The 14,768-nt window shown below is 37.2% G+C and overlaps 1 protein-coding gene across 3 annotated transcripts in view; it reads left to right on the top strand.

Annotated features, from left to right (window-relative positions):
* The window catches only part of LOC106946583 (cAMP-specific 3',5'-cyclic phosphodiesterase 4B-like), a 63,022-nt gene that overhangs the window by 28,115 nt on the left and 20,139 nt on the right, over positions 1-14,768 (top strand). For 2 of the 3 annotated variants that reach the window (XM_015031012.1, XM_015031023.1), the window contains 4 exons: positions 1,298-1,492; positions 1,581-1,617; positions 2,133-2,203; positions 5,158-5,207. In XM_015031012.1, coding sequence (XP_014886498.1) covers positions 1,298-1,492; positions 1,581-1,617; positions 2,133-2,203; positions 5,158-5,207 — 353 coding nt within the window. Of the gene's footprint in view, positions 1-354; positions 433-1,297; positions 1,493-1,580; positions 1,618-2,132; positions 2,204-5,157; positions 5,208-14,768 lie in introns of all 3 variants that reach the window. The other variant, XM_015031017.1, reaches the window with a different exon arrangement.

Genomic DNA, 14,768 nt, shown 5'->3' with positions numbered 1-14,768 from the left:
TGATATTAAATTTACTGTTTCCTGTAAATGTTTAGGTAGTACATGGCAAGATTACAAAAATGTGATCTATGCTATTATGTGTTGCTAAGTGAAGACAGTAAATGTTTCATCTCTTGAAATCTCAGACTTTCGTAATATATGCAGTTAATCCCAGATTTACCAAAATTTGAAAATATGGCGTTTTCCTGCTTGTCTCAGATTAAGAGATTAGATTTGTGTGGGATAAGCATGGTGGCAATGTTGCTGAAAGCGAGGGGATTTAATGATGCACAGGACAACATGGATACGCTGTTGGTCTTGCATGCGTTTAATCAGATTTTGCACATTTCTCATTAATCCGTGCTTCGCTGGCAGAGGTGTGGAACTTTTCATCCCAATGGCGGAGCTAACCCCAGATGTAGCGCTTATTACAGCGGTGCCTGTAAATTCAAGGTAAATGTTGACGTATTGATGCACATGGACGGTTTTTGTCAAATTGTTTTGACAGAAAATACATACTAAACTTCCAGAGTTTCTTCTGTTACATTTTTTTCATGGTTTGTTGCATCTGTTGGCTCCTCTTAGTGCTGAGGCTCTGACCTTTCAGTTTAAACTTCTGCCCTCACCATCTGGTTACATAATATCTGGTCCTCTCCTCCTGCCTCAACTCTCTGGTGATGAATAGATTATCTGTCTGTGCTTCTGCAGTGGCTCACTGGGTCATTCAGCTGTTATGAAAAGGCAACTGCAGTTATTTTACTGCAGTTTATACCTACAAGCATTTTGATTGCGACTTTTTAGGCTCCAGACATGAAGAAGTGAATATTCTTGCCTGTTTTTTTGTGGGGGGGAAGGGAAAGAGGTTCCGGAACAGCTCAGAGACTTTCAGATTGAATAGAGTGTTGGTGAACAGAAATTTTCAATCCTTGCCACAGATTCACAAAAGGATTGAGATCTGGACCTGGCTAACATAAATTTGCTTTGTTCAAAAATTCTCCTGTAACTCTGGCTGTATGTTGATGGTTGGAAGGTGAACCTACACCCAATATCAAAACTGTAGCAGGCAGTATTTAACAGGTTTTCTTCCAGGAAACCTGGACCAGCTAGGCTTTGGCTAGGCTAACTGATCAAAGGTTAGCTGGTGTAAGCCAACCTTTGACCAGCTAACGTTAGTCAAAGGCTGGTCAAAAGCAAGCTGTGAACAAAGCCAGTTCAAGTTGTTGTTTTTTTTTTGTTTGTCTTTTTTAGAAGGATTTGTATTCAAAATCATTGTTCAAAATCATTTCTTTTTTGTTTGTTTTTTTGTTTCTTCTTTCAGCTTCGAGGTTGAAAATGGCCCGTCGCTGTGCTGCAGTCCATCAGACCCGCAGGCTTCTCCAGGCTCCGGATTGGTCCTGCACCCCAACCTAGCAAGTCACGGCCAGCGCAGAGAGTCCTTCCTGTACCGCTCTGACAGCGACTACGAGCTGTCACCAAAGTCCTTGTCGCGAAATTCATCCATTGTGGGAGAACTGTGCGTTGTGGTCATATATGGCAGCAGATTCTCTAAACAACCGTTACTTGTTTAAGATATAACCTCAAGTTGTCATATTTCTTCTCAGGCACAGCGAGGACCTGATTGTAACTCCATTTGCCCAGGTAACAGCTGATCCGTCAGGAAATCTAGGGCAAAAAAACAAGCATTAATAACAACTCAGTGACATATTTAATACAAACTTGTCTGAAGCTGTTTAGATGCAAGGGCTTATTGTTGCAGAGGGCATCCTAACTTTCTTAAGATGAACTTTTCTGCCCCCTGGTGGATCTGAATCAGCATAACAAGGCATATGGACAAACAAAATCTTTTCTTTCTTCACCCTGTGCAACTCACATCAAATATTCAGTCTAAATTTCTTAAAGTTAAAATTATTTTATGTGTGTGGGGGTCTGCATGTATTCCATAAGATTGTATTAAAAGACAATGTTAATACATTTACATTTTTTAAAATAAGACCAGACAAACTTTCTTGACTATTCTAAACTCTGCTTGCATTCCTTACATTCTTACTATGTAATTTGCCTTTCCGGAATAAATTAAGTTTGTTTATTTGCTTGTTTTTATAGATTTGGTGGTGTCTACCTCTTTGTATTAATTTTTGTTTTCATGTTTTTAGGTTCTGGCAAGCCTACGAACTGTTAGGAACAATTTCACCACCTTGACAAATATACAATGTGTGTCTAATAAGTAAGTATATTTATTTTGTTGTTGGTTTTATGTTCTAAAATGGCTCACTGCAAAAACAAAATATCTTACAAATTATTTTTGGTCTAGTTTCTAGTATCTTAGTGCACTTGAAATAAGACAAAACTAATTTGCAAGTATCCTTTCAGCAAAATACAGGAGCTTGTTTCAAGTCACTAATGCCTTAATAGTGATGGAAAAGTACTAGTTATAATTTGCCAATGGAACAAGATATTATTCCTATGTGATGAGGAGAAATGTTTTGTTCCACTGACAGATTATTTCACTTATAACTCATACTTTTTCATCAATACTAAGGAATTATTGATTTAAAACAAGCTCAAATTATTTACTGAAAAGTTACCTGCAAGTTATTTTGACTTCAGGTACACTAGAAATTAGACCAAAAATCCTTGGTAAATACTTGGTCTGTTTGGATGTAATTGAAAGCTATTTAAAATACTTATTTTTCTATTTTGTGTAGAAAATGAGCTGAAAAATGTAGCTCTTAAAAATGCTTCATGTTTACCTGACAGAACTCGGCATGCCAATTTGTTTCCCCAGGAGGCGCCAAAGCACCATAAACATTAATGCTGAAGTTAGGTTACAAATTGATTTGTTAAATCCTTCATATTTTCAGTGATGTGCAGAAATAAAATCCCTACAAACCACAGGGAGCTTTTATTTATTTTTTTTTTGTGACGGAGGTGTTTGCCCCATTTTATGTCTTGATGGTTCGATCTGATCTGTCATTTGTCTGAGCAGTTGCATCATCTTGACCAGAGGTGCACAGTGTGTCAATGCAACCTCAGGGAGGAGGGTCACTGTAGGCCTGTGACGGGTTCGGAGAATCCAGAGAGCAGCTGTTTAGCCTTTTCTGCTTTGACGACAAACATGGTCACTGAAAAGCAAGACGCCACGAAGAGGGAGAGAGAGCAACACTTTCTTTTACATGATTTGTTACACAGCAAGTTTTACATACGTTCTACATGTTTGTTGAACATCAAGTAGGCAAATGTTTTTTTCGATATGATCGGACAAAACTGCAGAGTCATAAAAAGGAAAAACAGGAACAGGCATACAACTGTCCTTCACAAATATGAAAATATCTAAATGTATATGAAAATATTGAGGGATTAAGCAGATTGCAGGTCAAGATCACAAATCTTTGTTTTAAAAAAAAGTTATTTTCGGATGTCTTCCAGTGTAACCTGGACCGAACAAGCAGCACCATGTTCTCTCTTCTGTGTAAACATAATGCAGCCCGTCTTCCCTGCTACAACATTTAGAAAATTAGGGTGGATGACTACAACCGCCTGGGTGATTGATAACTATAGATGCAAATTATTCAAAGTGGTCTTGATTGTAGAAAATATTGTCCATGACCCTTTTGTGTGTTTTCACAAATAGAATAAACCTCAAATTGAATTTTTAAAGAACCTCTTTTCAGCACAATCCAGGTCAGGTTTGAGCAGGCCAGATATTTTTATCTAGAAATGATCAACCCAGTTGAGATTCGCCAGAAAATAGTGAATGGTGATGCTTACAGGCTGTTGTCAACTGAGTGTCAGCCACCCGGACCAGCAGTCTGACTCCGTATCAGGCAACCAGAGAGCCGAAACAAGAGCCTCAAACATAGACAGTCTTACTCTTAAAACACTCATCCTCATATTCCAGGGTTTTAAACTAGACACAGTCATGCTGACAGCAACAGGTTCACACTCATTGCAGCAACTTGTGACATCTTGCTAAGCCTCAAGCCCCAACGTTTAGCACCCCTGGAGCAACGCAGGCTCAGCAACTGCTGTTGGTTGTTTCACCTTTGCAGAAATGGCAACTATGTCATGTAGATACACTCCAATGACTCTGCAGTCATGGAGAGTGTCAGTGGTGGACGCACAGAACTTATTTGTGCAAAGAGGTGGAAGATATGAACACTTTAAGTTTCTGATTGTTTATCTTGGCAGAATTTTGGACTTAAATTGAGACACACTGACATCCAACTAGTGCTTATTGGTGTGTTTTATTCTGACAGTCTAGTGTTGGCATCAATATACACAAATAATCAAAGGTGGGTAGAGTATACAAAAGTTTTACTCAAGTAAAAGTAAAATGTAAACATCCAAGAAATTACTCAAGACAAACAAAGTATATTATAATAAAAACCATTTAAGTACCAAGTAACTGATTACCAGTAGGTCTTCTGATTTAATATTTAAAAATTACATTATCAGGCAGACACAAATGTAAAGTTGTGTGCATATATACCAATACATAACATGATTACAGAACCACAGATTTAGGCATAAGAAACACTTTTCTAAATCTTTCTTTTTCTTTTTTTACCCCCCATCCCCCGTCCCCCCATCAAAAAACAACCTATAGAAGTAATATAGGCGGTAATGACAGCATACTGTATGTTAGAATAGGGGTAAAGTACTTTTAGTGTCATTTAGCACTAGAATAAGAAAACTAGTGCCCTCCCGACCCCACCAAGGGACAAGACTGTTAGAAAATGGATGGATGGACGGACGGATGGATGTGCATTTGTTTGAGTGCAAACGTTGAGTTGGGGGTCGTGGCCAGCAGCAGCTTATTTGGATTGAAAGTGACAACAACTCATTGTGAAAAAAGTTAAAAATAGGCTGAACTGAACAGACCAAATGTTCATTCTCTGAGAATGGTTTTGTGCAAAATATATAATGAACATGTTTTGAATAGGTCATAGATATATTCTAACCTATTCAAGGAAGCATAATATTTCGCCTGTAAACCTATATCTGGGTTAGTTTTCTTCATGTTTTGTTGCATGGGGAGTTTTTGGTGTAACTGAAGTACAACGTGCTTTTGCATCGGCCATTTGTATTGAGCCATTCTTGATTACCTGTGAGTTTTAAATAAAAAAAAAGCCTCTTACTAAATATTTCATAGGATTCTTATCTATTTTCTTGTTACAGGAGGTCTCCTGCTGCAAATCAGCCTTCGGTCACCAAAGTCTGTCTCTCAGGTAAGTGCACTTTCTGTCACAAACAAAATGCTCTCAGTGAATTTGCATACTTGATTATACCTGCAGCAAACTCTTTAATCTGTCACTTCTTGCTTAAAAAAATTTAACAGGCCCAAGAACAAAGTAAAGGAACCTCATTGTGCTCAAAAATATGCTTTCAATGTTATAAACTCTGTTTAAAGAGCTTGACGTTCCACATTTATGTATTTAAAACCTTTTTTATTAGAAACTCTGAGCGTTTTGTTGGCCTTCTTTTTACACCTCAGGGAGAGAGCCAAGTTCCCAGCTTGTGATTTGCCTGGGAAATATCTCTGTCATAAAATGAGGTGTTGTCTACACATGCATGAATCTTGTCCTACTAGTTCTAACAGCTTCCAAGTTGGGTTCAGCTACTCCTGATTAACTTCACACTGTTAATTTCTGGCTCATCATCCAGTTCAAACAAACTGGAACAAACAGTCTCAAAGGATTTTGAAACAGAGAAATTGGTGCACGAGTTTGAATTGGTGCAATTTCACTTATCCACCGAGGTTAATTTCATACAACCACAGTAATATCTGGGTACATTGGCAGGGGGGGGGGAAAGCACCCCCCCTGGTAGGTAAAATTCTGGCTAAATATTTTTTTCTGCTCTTGAGATGATGTGTAGCTTTCTTGAATTATAGTCAAGTAAAGTTAGTAAGTTTATCTGAGGTTGAAAATGTTTCCATGGCAAACCTCAACGTTCAAGTTTCACCCATACCTGCTAATTTGAAGAATTGGGAGTTGCAGTCTTTCATGACACCACCACCATGCTTCACAGTTGGTACTGAGTCCACAGGATTGGAGTAAGTGTTTCTGTTCCTGGTTGCACCTTCTCAGTCTATGGCAGTCTTTCTCGATTCAACATCCGAATGGAAATAATAAATCATTAAAGACACAACATTATTTTTATCTTCCTGCTCATTATTACTGTAAACTTTTAACAAGAAGAGTTTAAAGAGTAAAAATGGCATCAAAATCTGCAATCTGGAAAAGAAGTTCTTATGTTACACTAGATGAATGGTGCACTACACAGATTTATTTGTGTTGTGCATTTTGTGTGAAAAATGTAGTTTAAAAACAGATGTTAAAAACACAGGTGTACATTTAACAAGACAAAACAAGTTAAATACTAGGAAAAAAATCACTGACTAAATTAGAAGGGAAAAAGCTAAAATTGCAAGAATGTTCACTTCAGGCCTATTTCAATGTTTGCAAAAAAAAAACAAAAAAAAAACTCTCACCATTCTTAATTACTACAAGTACACTGTATTCACAATCTGCATGCATCGTACATGCAAATTAATCTCCCGAGTTATTAATGCAAAAGATTATTATTCAATGAAAGCAATACCAAAAATCCCATGCACTATCAAAAACGGCAAGCATGCGGATGAGACTGCAGAATAAGAATCGGTTTCGAAGTCAAATCGTGTTTATGTGAAATACGGGAAAGAGAAGCGAGGAAGGGAGGCTGGAATAGATTATTGGTTCCTGCTGTACTGGTTCTTCAAGCCCAATTGACGTCAGCAATCGCCTGCACACAGGCGCTCTAAACTCCCTATCTGCACAGATGGGCCGTGCGCGCGGCGTCCCGCAGCAGGCAAAAAAAAAAAAAAACACAAGGCGGCTGCAGAAATCTCTTACTGTCCTTCCTCCACGCTCCTCACAAACCTTGACCTTCCTCAAGTAATCGCTGACGGTCTCCGCAAACCGTCTCATTAGGCTCGCTCGTGACGCACTGTGGAGATAGAAGGTGGGGAAAATAAAATAACCGTCCAAGACGAATGTTTTCTAGACTTATCGCATGGAAAGAAACTGTTCAGTCCTCTACTAACGGGCTGTGTTTTTGGGGGGGTTTTCCCCAAAACTGTTTGGCTTGGAAAGATACTGTTTTGTGTCTTTTTGAGTTACCAGTGTGTTCAGTTGAAACTTTCGATACTTTTTTTTTTTTTTTTTAAATATGTAAGCCTGAAAGAAAGACTAAAACAAAATCCAAATATGACATAAAGTCACCCCAACTCCAGACTGTTAAAGTTCTGAACCTACAAGTCAGACACAGCACAAGAGGCTGATAAATGAAATTATCAAAAGAAGTAGAAACATGACCTTGGCCAGTGGGTGAAAGTGCTTTCATAAACTTCAAACGAGAATCGGGGGTTACAATAAAATAAGCTCAGCACCAAATGCGTCACTGCAGGCTTTTCACCTTGTTAAACATCTTACTCTTGTAACGTGAGGCGGGGAGGATTGGAGGGTGGTGGGGTTTAGTGGATCACGTCGCAGTTCGCCAAACTCCTAACAGGCTCCATCACACGCAGTCTCGTGAACTGGAAGCCAACAAAGGACTCACTCTTCCCTGACTGATTCAGATTAGAGGCTTTGCTCCAAATGATCCCCGATAAATTCTACTTTAGTGGGGAAAACAGAACTTGACGTTGACGTCTCCAAGCATCAGAATTGAATTATTGAGGAAAAGGTTATGACTCGTATGAACTAAGTGTTGTCACGACTGACCGGCCTCTGGCTCATGGAGTAAAAATTATTGCAGCGAATAAACATTTTAATCAGGTAATCAGAGCCTGAGGAGTTAAACGTTTCAGTCAATACCAGCTGCAGAGCGGTCAGGGAGGCACAGTCTGATCTTTTTTTTCTGATACTTTGTGTACTAGTATGTCATGTTGACCCTTTTTATTGTTTTGTTAATTGAAGTATGCTGCAAAAACAAAGTCTTACCAAATATTATGGGTATAGTTTCTAGTGCAGTTATCTTAGTTTTGTCTTATTTCAAGTGTAGTGACTTACAAGTGACTTCTCAGCAAAAGTTAGGACATTGTTTTAGGTCAGTAATTCTTAAATATTGATGAAAAAGAACAAGCTCCACTGGCAATTTTTTTTTACTTATAAAAATACATTTTCCAATCATTATAAATGGAAAACTTGCCAGTGGAATTAGTTGATTTTCATCAATATTAAGGAAATACTGACTTAAAACAAGCTCCAATATCCTGATGAAAGTTACTTGTAAGTCAGTCTTGTCTCTAGAAACTAAACCAGAAATACTTGATAAGATTTTATTTTTTCAGCGTCATAAAAGTTGTGAATTTGAAAATGATATTCTCCATTATATGAAAACACATAGACTTAAGTTGTTACAAGAACCTGAACAAATTAATACATTTGACTGCTCAGTGCATCTTACAGGTGCTGCTCTGTTTTTCTATAAACTGTTTTTTTAATCATTCTTCAACGTTAAATAAAATGTTAGAAATTGTGTGGCACTTGGTGCTTTAATTCATTAATATCTTGACAGATAGAAAGTTGCTGATTGGTGCAATTTTCTTTTCAACTTCGTTCACATCCCAGCCAGGTTTATCTCATGTATTTCCAGCTCTCACACCATATTTTTAATCCTTGATGACTACTGATGCTGCTTATTTAGAATGTGAGTTAGCTAAAAATGTACAGCGTGACTCGGGCTCTTCATTATGTTACAAAATGTGATAAACTAGACAGAATTCATCCTCCAATGAAAACCTTTCTAAAGCCTGTGTAACACAGATGTCCATGACCCCTGCATGGTTCTGCATGCTGATGCTCTACCTGAATAGCATGATAACGCTCAGTTTTCTACAGTATTTAATCTGATTCATTCTAAGCGAGAGCAATAAAGTGCATTTTTATCATTAAAACCTTCAGAATTGATTCACAGTTATATAAATGTTGGAGAACACATTGAGATAAAGCGTGTTTTATTTCATTGTTGTGATTAGATTTGTATTGGTTCAAAACCTTACGGAGCAAAAACACAAGCGTGCTTCACCACTTTTTACAACTTGGAGCAATTCCTTCACCTGCTTCATTAGCGAACCTCTGCATGTGGATGCAGTTTTATTCCATCACTGAATATATTGGACATAAATAAAAACTAACATTTAAAAGTGTAACATTTTGAAAGCTCATCAGCCACAACGTCATTAGCATCTACAACAACTCTTTGAAGAGAATTGTATGAGTTAGAACAACGTCTATGTTCCCTCTGGGATTAATTATGTCTTTGAATTGACTTGTACTTCAACATTTTTTCAGTGGGTGTCAGATTTTTATCTACACAGAAGACTGCTAGTAGATTTTATGAGGTCTGTAGCAGAAACCTTCCCATTTAAAAAGTATAGTACCAAATGGAACATGTTAAAAATGTCTGGGCAGCGTAAACGTCTGCTACCAAAAATACAAAAACATCATAGCAAGTGACCATATTCTTGTTGATTTTTACTCTCTGGTTCAACAGCTTACTCTGCTCATTTAATACGTCTCTATTAAATGAGTGTGTTTTACTACAGACAATAATCTAACAATTCCTTCTAAATAACTGAATGCATTAAACGTTTTCTTATTGTTTGAGAAACAATGAGAAACAGGGCAAATGATCCCATTTGCCCTGTTGAAATGGAATCATTTCAACAGGGCAGCTTCATTATTGATGCACTTTGGCTAGCTAGTAGCTGGAAAATTAAGCTGTTTATTGAAAGTGAAGATAAATGTTGCTTGTAAGTTTTTACTGGGGAAAAACCTCAGAACAAAACCCCACAACAAAAACATTGACATTTTTAAAAACAAAACCCCTATTTTTCTAATTTCATGCCGGTTCTGATGTTTGGTTTGGTTTCTTATGTTTTACCATTGAAATGAGGTTCTAGTGTTGTTAAGCTGTTTCTATTGTAAAAAGTTGGGCAGCTGTTCCCTTTCATGTCCTCATACCGTATAACCAATATCGCCTGAATCCAAGCTTCTAGCTCAGTTATATCAAATGGAAAAATGAATGTAGACCCTTTTTAGTTCCAAGATTGTTTTGAATTAAAAACATTCCACAATTTTCCCTTATCCTAAAATCAGAAAAGTGTAGCCTCTGTAAATGACATTCCATAATGGCACTTCTTATCCAAAGCTAATTTGAAAGAGTCAGTTCTTGCTTCCTGTCAGTCTGTAACTGGTTATCGGGTATTTTGCAACAATTTGGAGTCTTATTATCTTCAGAGATGCATTTAAGATATTTATCAGACCGTTTTATGTTCAGAGACATTGCAAAAAGTCTTAAGGGCTTCATCTCGGATAAAAGCTTTAGTTAGCCCATTAACAATTGGCTTAAAACAACTGGGTGTCTGAGTATGGCTTGTTTTGAAGGAAATGACTCGAATGCTTGTCAGAAGACTTCCGAGACAATGCCAGCTGGACAGAAGTGGAAATGTTTGGCTATAAGTGATGAAGCGACATTCTCAAGATTAGTGGGCAGAAAGTCTTTAGAAGTGAATTGAGAAACAAGGGATTACAGATTATTAGTTTTCCTGCTCAGAGTCATGTCATAAAGCATTGAAGAAATGCTGGTTCTTTTCCACTAAAGCAGTTCTTGTGCAGGATGTGGGTCACCACGTTGTGGCCCCACTTCCTTCTGTTTCTACCACTATTGATCCAACATCAACACCAGATAAAACAATGCTTCCTCACTGAGTTAAATTAGATTTTCATGTTCACTCCATAATCAGTTTCAGTTGACTTTATGAATTATCAATGGACTGAAGGTTTGTAGTACTTTTCTAGTCACATTCACCCAGTCACACTTTCAGATGCACACACATCTATACACCGACATCCACAATGGGGCAACTTTGAGTTAATCGCCTGGCCCAGGGGATCAGTGACCTGTGATGAGGAAAAGCTGGAATTTAACCTACAACTTTCTGATTGCAAGACAACTCTACCAACTAAACCATACGTCTAAGCCTGGTGGTAGGGACGCTAGGGCAGTCCATCAGCATGTTTTAGAGTTAAAAAATGTTTAAAGTTGACAGAAAGTTAGAAAATATTGTTGTGTAATTATGTGTCATTGGAATACATTATTGACAATACCTGAACACCAACTTTAAAGTCTTAAAGAAAAGGCAAATAAATAAATACCAATTTTTTTGCACTTCGGTTGTTTCATCCAAATTAAACAACTGATCTTTTATCCTTGACTTGTCATTTTATTAGCTGAAGTTGTGGTAACACTTTATTTGAAGGGGGTTGAATAAGACTGACATGACACTGTCATAAACACCTGTCATGAACATGAATAAGCCTTCATGAATATTTATGACTGTTGTCATAAGGCGTCATTCGGTAAATTATGACACTTTTAATACAAAGTTGACATTATTCAAAATGTCTTTGTTATGACAACTTGACATTAACCAAGAAATCATTACTGATATAAATTTGTTATAAAAGTATTACTGATTACACTTTAAAAATTAGGTAACTTTATGTGATTAAAGGTAAAGTTTGAACAGTAATGATTTCCTGGTTAATGTCAAGTTGTCATAACAAAGACATTTTGAATAATGTCAACTTTGTATTAAAAGTGTCATAATTTACCGAATGACGCTTTATGACAACAGTCATAAATATTCATGAAGGCTTATTAATGTTCATGACATGTGTTATGCCATGTTTATGAAAGTGTCATGTCAGTTTTATTCAACCCCCTTCAAATAAAGTGTTACTGAAGTGGTTAGCGTGTAGAACAGTAAGACAGGAAGTGGTTCGGAGATCCGGCGAAGGAAAAAAAAAGACATCTGACCTCAAGTTCAATTCAAAAGCTTGAATAATAATTTTTTTTGTGTGTGTTGGAGTTCTCATAAAATTTCTCCTTTATTCTTCAAAAATAACAACTTCATTCACGTTATAATACAATTTTTTCACGTATGACTACGGCTCTGTTCATGTGACATGATTTGATTTTTTTAGCCTGACCTTAATATTTCGTTGTAGAGTTGACTTAAATTCAAAGTTTAAATAATAAACTGTTAAACACGCTTGTCAAACAAGATTGCCGCGTTGGGTGAACTGATGTAACTCCAAACTCTGGAACCCCACGGAGTGCACTGGATTTTTCCAAAAGGTAAAATCTTCAGAAACCAAAAATTCAATCTATCGATAAACTAGATTTATCGTGCAGCCATATTGCCAACCGGTGCTTCTGAAACGGGGCTTAAATCTAAACATGTCACTGCTGTTTGCAGATTTCCTTAGAAATGTCACATGGCTCAAATTTCGGTCGCATTGCACTGATAAATAACGTGGGCAATGTCGAGAAATCCATGAGTATGAGCCGATACCTAAATACAGTCATTTGTGTTGAAATGCATTCCTCGTTTAATTTGATTCTTTTTAAAGAGACACAATACAACGGAGGGAGGAGCATTTACCAGAAAACACGTACGTATGCAGTGACGCAATTACTTGGCATCCACACAGATTTCTGCTTAAGGAAAGAAATACCCAACCGGTTCCTAATTGTTTTTATTGTTTCTTTTCTTTTATTGTTGTTGTTCTTTTTGTTTCATAACACCAACTCTCCCTTTAACCTTATTTTAGCAATGAAACCAATCTGGTGGAAAATCTCTCATGCTGCCCTGATGCATTAAATAATGAAATAAAATTTCTTTTCCTTACATACTTTTGATAAGTAAGTCAAATTGATTAAGGATATTATTATTATTATTATTATTATTTTTTTTTTTACTTTTTTTCACTTAAGGATAAAAGGGATAGATCTGAAGGAAATGACAGTGACTGAAATGAAGAGGTAAACATTTTTAGTAAAGGTCGATACTTGACTTTGTGCGTAAACTGTCCGGGGCGTGGGGCCGCACACAATGGTGATTACTCATTAATCTTTTGTGTCTTTTTGTAAACATGCTCTGAAGCAAGTTATGAATGGCTCATCTGAAACTGCAGAATGTAAAAACACAATAGTTTGAGTTGTAGTGTTTTGTTTTTCCTGTAAGCTACATGTGGAATATTTAGAGTGAAATATACTTTAAGGACATACAACAGTTGGTTTTAGAGGCATGACAAATTATAAGTACTCTTTTAAGTAGGAATGATCTTATCCTTCTACAAAGTAGGTTTGTGTGGCGATTCATTTAACAGTTGTCGAACACTTGAGAATTTTGCATCAGAATTTGCCATAATTAAAGAGAGAAACAGAGTTCTGAGTAGTTGAATAATTTCTTGAGATCCTCAAAGGTTCTAAAAGTTGGGGAGCAAACATCCCCCATTTTTAGACCTCAAGAAATTTTTAAACAAACAAAAAGAAAAATAATATTGTGTAGGGTTAGCGTGATTCAGTTCACCCTATATTCCACTGTCCAATACGGGAATAAAAGTTGATTTAAAGCTCTGGACAGGTAAAGATGAAATGAATGCAATCCAAATCAGTGTTTTAGGTGCTATAATAATTCTGCATAGTTTTCATTTACCATAATAAGATCCAGTAGAAAACTGCCAGGGACTGAATGTTTTTTGATTCATTGTGAAAACATTTGTAGGTATTATCTGTTACTGTGATTCACTGAGATATCTGCGGCTTTGGTTCTTTAATTTCACTTGATGCTTTTTAAGATCCATCAACCTACTTCATGTTGTCACATAGGTGCTGTTCAAGTCGTTTTTGAATTTACATGTGAGGCTTTAGTCGGGTCTCAGTGCATGTGGTGAAATTGAAAACAGATTTTTCAAAATCACAATTGCTTTTTAACTCAGGGAATGGTTGCTTAGGATGGCACACGACCAACACGAAGTAGGCCTCATCACAGTGCAACAGATGCTTCTCTGCGTCAGTGTTTAAATAAATATGAACAATTTCTTAATTCTGGGAAGAAAAATAGCTTCATTCTGCTATTTGAACCTTTTTATTATTTTTTTCAAATGAAAGTTCAAATATAGAAACACGATACACAATTTATTGTTTTTAAAGAGTTCCTGTAAACGGGTTTTCATAGACAACATATGAATGGATTGTTTCACATACAGACAGCTGAGCAGACGCTTTGCTGCGCGCCTGACGGTCAGAACCGAGCTGATCCATCACATTCAGTCTGGCCAGCGGTCTCCACTAATGCCTGCAGCAGCCACTCTGTTCCGCAGCGGGAATCCATTTCACATTTTCCGGAGCCTCAGCCAAAGGAAAGGATCTGGCGGGCCGAGAGCAAGCAGCCTGCTTAAGTATTTGAATTATGCCATTGACGTCAGCACAGTCATAAACTTCAGCTCGACCCATCCCTCAAACTTCCCCGTGCCAAAACGGCTCCATGGAGCATTGTGAAGGAGCCGTCAGACAGGTCCTCATGGGGTGCATTTGTGTGTGTGTGTGTGTGTGTGTGTGTGTGTGTGTGTGTGTGTGTGTGTGTGTGTGTGTGTGCGTGTGTGTGTGTTGAAAGCTTTTTGTTTTGATAGCTGAAGAGATAATATCAGAGTTGTAAACTATGCAGAAACTTAATCAGTGACAGCTGTTTGTGAGGAAATGATTGACGGAGGGTTTCAGGGTTGAATCGACTTTTTTCTTTTAATGTCTATCAGGTCCTTAAGAAACTGAAACAATTAAAAGTGACAGCAAGCTTATTTCAATCTGTTCCAAACTTATTTTTTCTCACAATTATTAGTTTCAACATTTAGGGATTAAAGAATACTAAATAACATTAGTGCATTTAGCTAAAT

Source organism: Poecilia latipinna, unplaced genomic scaffold (genome assembly GCF_001443285.1).
Source record: "Poecilia latipinna isolate Pla-1442-1.1 unplaced genomic scaffold, P_latipinna-1.0 Scaffold12, whole genome shotgun sequence".
Lineage (NCBI taxonomy): Eukaryota > Metazoa > Chordata > Actinopteri > Cyprinodontiformes > Poeciliidae > Poecilia > Poecilia latipinna.
This window is presented reverse-complemented; position numbering and strand designations above follow the sequence as displayed.